The sequence below is a fragment of the Austrofundulus limnaeus genome, unplaced genomic scaffold, assembly GCF_001266775.1.
Source record: "Austrofundulus limnaeus strain Quisiro unplaced genomic scaffold, Austrofundulus_limnaeus-1.0 Scaffold127, whole genome shotgun sequence".
NCBI lineage: Eukaryota > Metazoa > Chordata > Actinopteri > Cyprinodontiformes > Rivulidae > Austrofundulus > Austrofundulus limnaeus.
The window spans coordinates 521,351-522,945 of NW_013952529.1; the positions used below are offsets into that span (position 1 = coordinate 521,351).

The 1,595-nt window shown below is 40.5% G+C and overlaps 1 protein-coding gene across 2 annotated transcripts in view; it reads left to right on the forward strand.

Moving 5' to 3' along the window:
• The first annotated feature begins 122 nt into the window (after window positions 1-122).
• The window catches only part of LOC106522342 (protein SSUH2 homolog), a 9,828-nt gene continuing 8,355 nt past the window's right edge, over window positions 123-1,595 (forward strand). For both annotated transcript variants that reach the window (XM_014015321.1, XM_014015322.1), the window contains exon 1: window positions 123-230. In XM_014015321.1, coding sequence (XP_013870775.1) covers window positions 206-230 — 25 coding nt within the window. In that variant the 5' untranslated portion in view covers window positions 123-205. The remainder of the gene's footprint in view (window positions 231-1,595) is intronic.

Here is a 1,595-nt window from a genome sequence, read left to right on the forward strand (position 1 = left end):
AACTCTGTCAGAAGAGGAAAAATAGTAGATTTATTTAAAAAAAACTAACAGAAAAAGTAATAAAGACCGTTTTTGGTCACTTTGAACCCTCCGAAAGGCTTTTGTTATGAAAGTCCCACCAGGAAGTGGGTTGATATCGTCGCCCCTGATGTTATTTGTGACGTCATCGGAGGTGTGTTCTGATTCCGAACGGAGCAGCTGAAAAATGGACGAGAAAGAAGAAAATCTCGGTGAGTGGTTTTCTTTTTAAACAGACTTTTATTTTGAAAGCTTTACTTTCTTCTGAGCTTGTTTTTAAATTTCTTTAAGTTCTTCAGAAGTTTTCAGGAGAGCTCTGTGAGCTGACAGCTGGTTCTGTTGGGTCTGGTTAACAGTCCAGGTTCAGTTGTTTTTCTGTTAATTTCGTCAAAACTTTCTCTATTTATTTATTTATTTATTTATTTATTTATTTATTTATTTATTTATTTATTTAGATTGAGAAAGTGACAAAAACAAAGTTTAGGCAGATTAAAACTAAATGCTGCTGCACTCAAAGTTTCTGCATTCAGAATCTGATTTAAATTAGAATAAAAAACATTAATAATTAAAATAATAGTTTCTTTTAAATATTAAAAGGTGAAACCTGTGGAATGACGTCATTTAGTCTAAATTATTATTATCATCATTAAATTTTCATTATGAATTCCATTAAAGATGAGGTGGACAGGACCGGAAGTGTGGTCAAATAAAACAGGAGTCATGTGAAGACACCTGAGCTGAATGCAGGAAATAGGTGGGAACAGGTGAGAGTGGGCGGGGCCAGCTGACTGAGGATAAGTTATGATTGGTCAAAGAAAACAGGAAGTCTTAAAAAGTCAACAAAACAAACAAAAACAGAGCCTGATGGATTCAAGATGGCCGCCTCAGCTAAAGGAGCTAAACGTAGCTAAAACTCCATTTTACAGCTAAAGTTTGGAGTTTGCTGAGAGGGTTCATCTGAACAGGACAGGAGCAGAACCTACCTGGGTCAGAACCTGGGTCAGAACCTGGGTCAGAACCTGGGTCAGAACCAGAACTGCTCTGAGAACATCTGGAGGTCCTCCAGGAAGCTGGAGGGAAGGAGGTCTGAGCTTCCATCCATCCATCCACCATCCATCTTCCATCCATCCATCCATCATCCATCCACCCATCCATCTTCCATCCATCATCCATCCATCCATCCATCCACCCATCCATCTTCCATCCATCATCCATCCATCATCCATCCATCATCCATCCATCCATCATCCATCCATCCACCATCCATCATCCATCCATCCATCATCCATCCATCAATCATCCATCCATCAATCATCCATCCATCCATCCATCATCCATCCATCAATCATCCATCCATCATCCATCATCCATCCACCATCCATCCATCCATCATCCATCCATCCATCCATCCACCCATCCATCTTCCATCCATCATCCATCCATCATCCATCCATCCATCATCCATCCATCCACCATCCATCATCCATCCATCCATCATCCATCCATCAATCATCCATCCATCATCCATCATCCATCCACCATCCATCCATCCATCATCCATCCATCCATCCATCCAC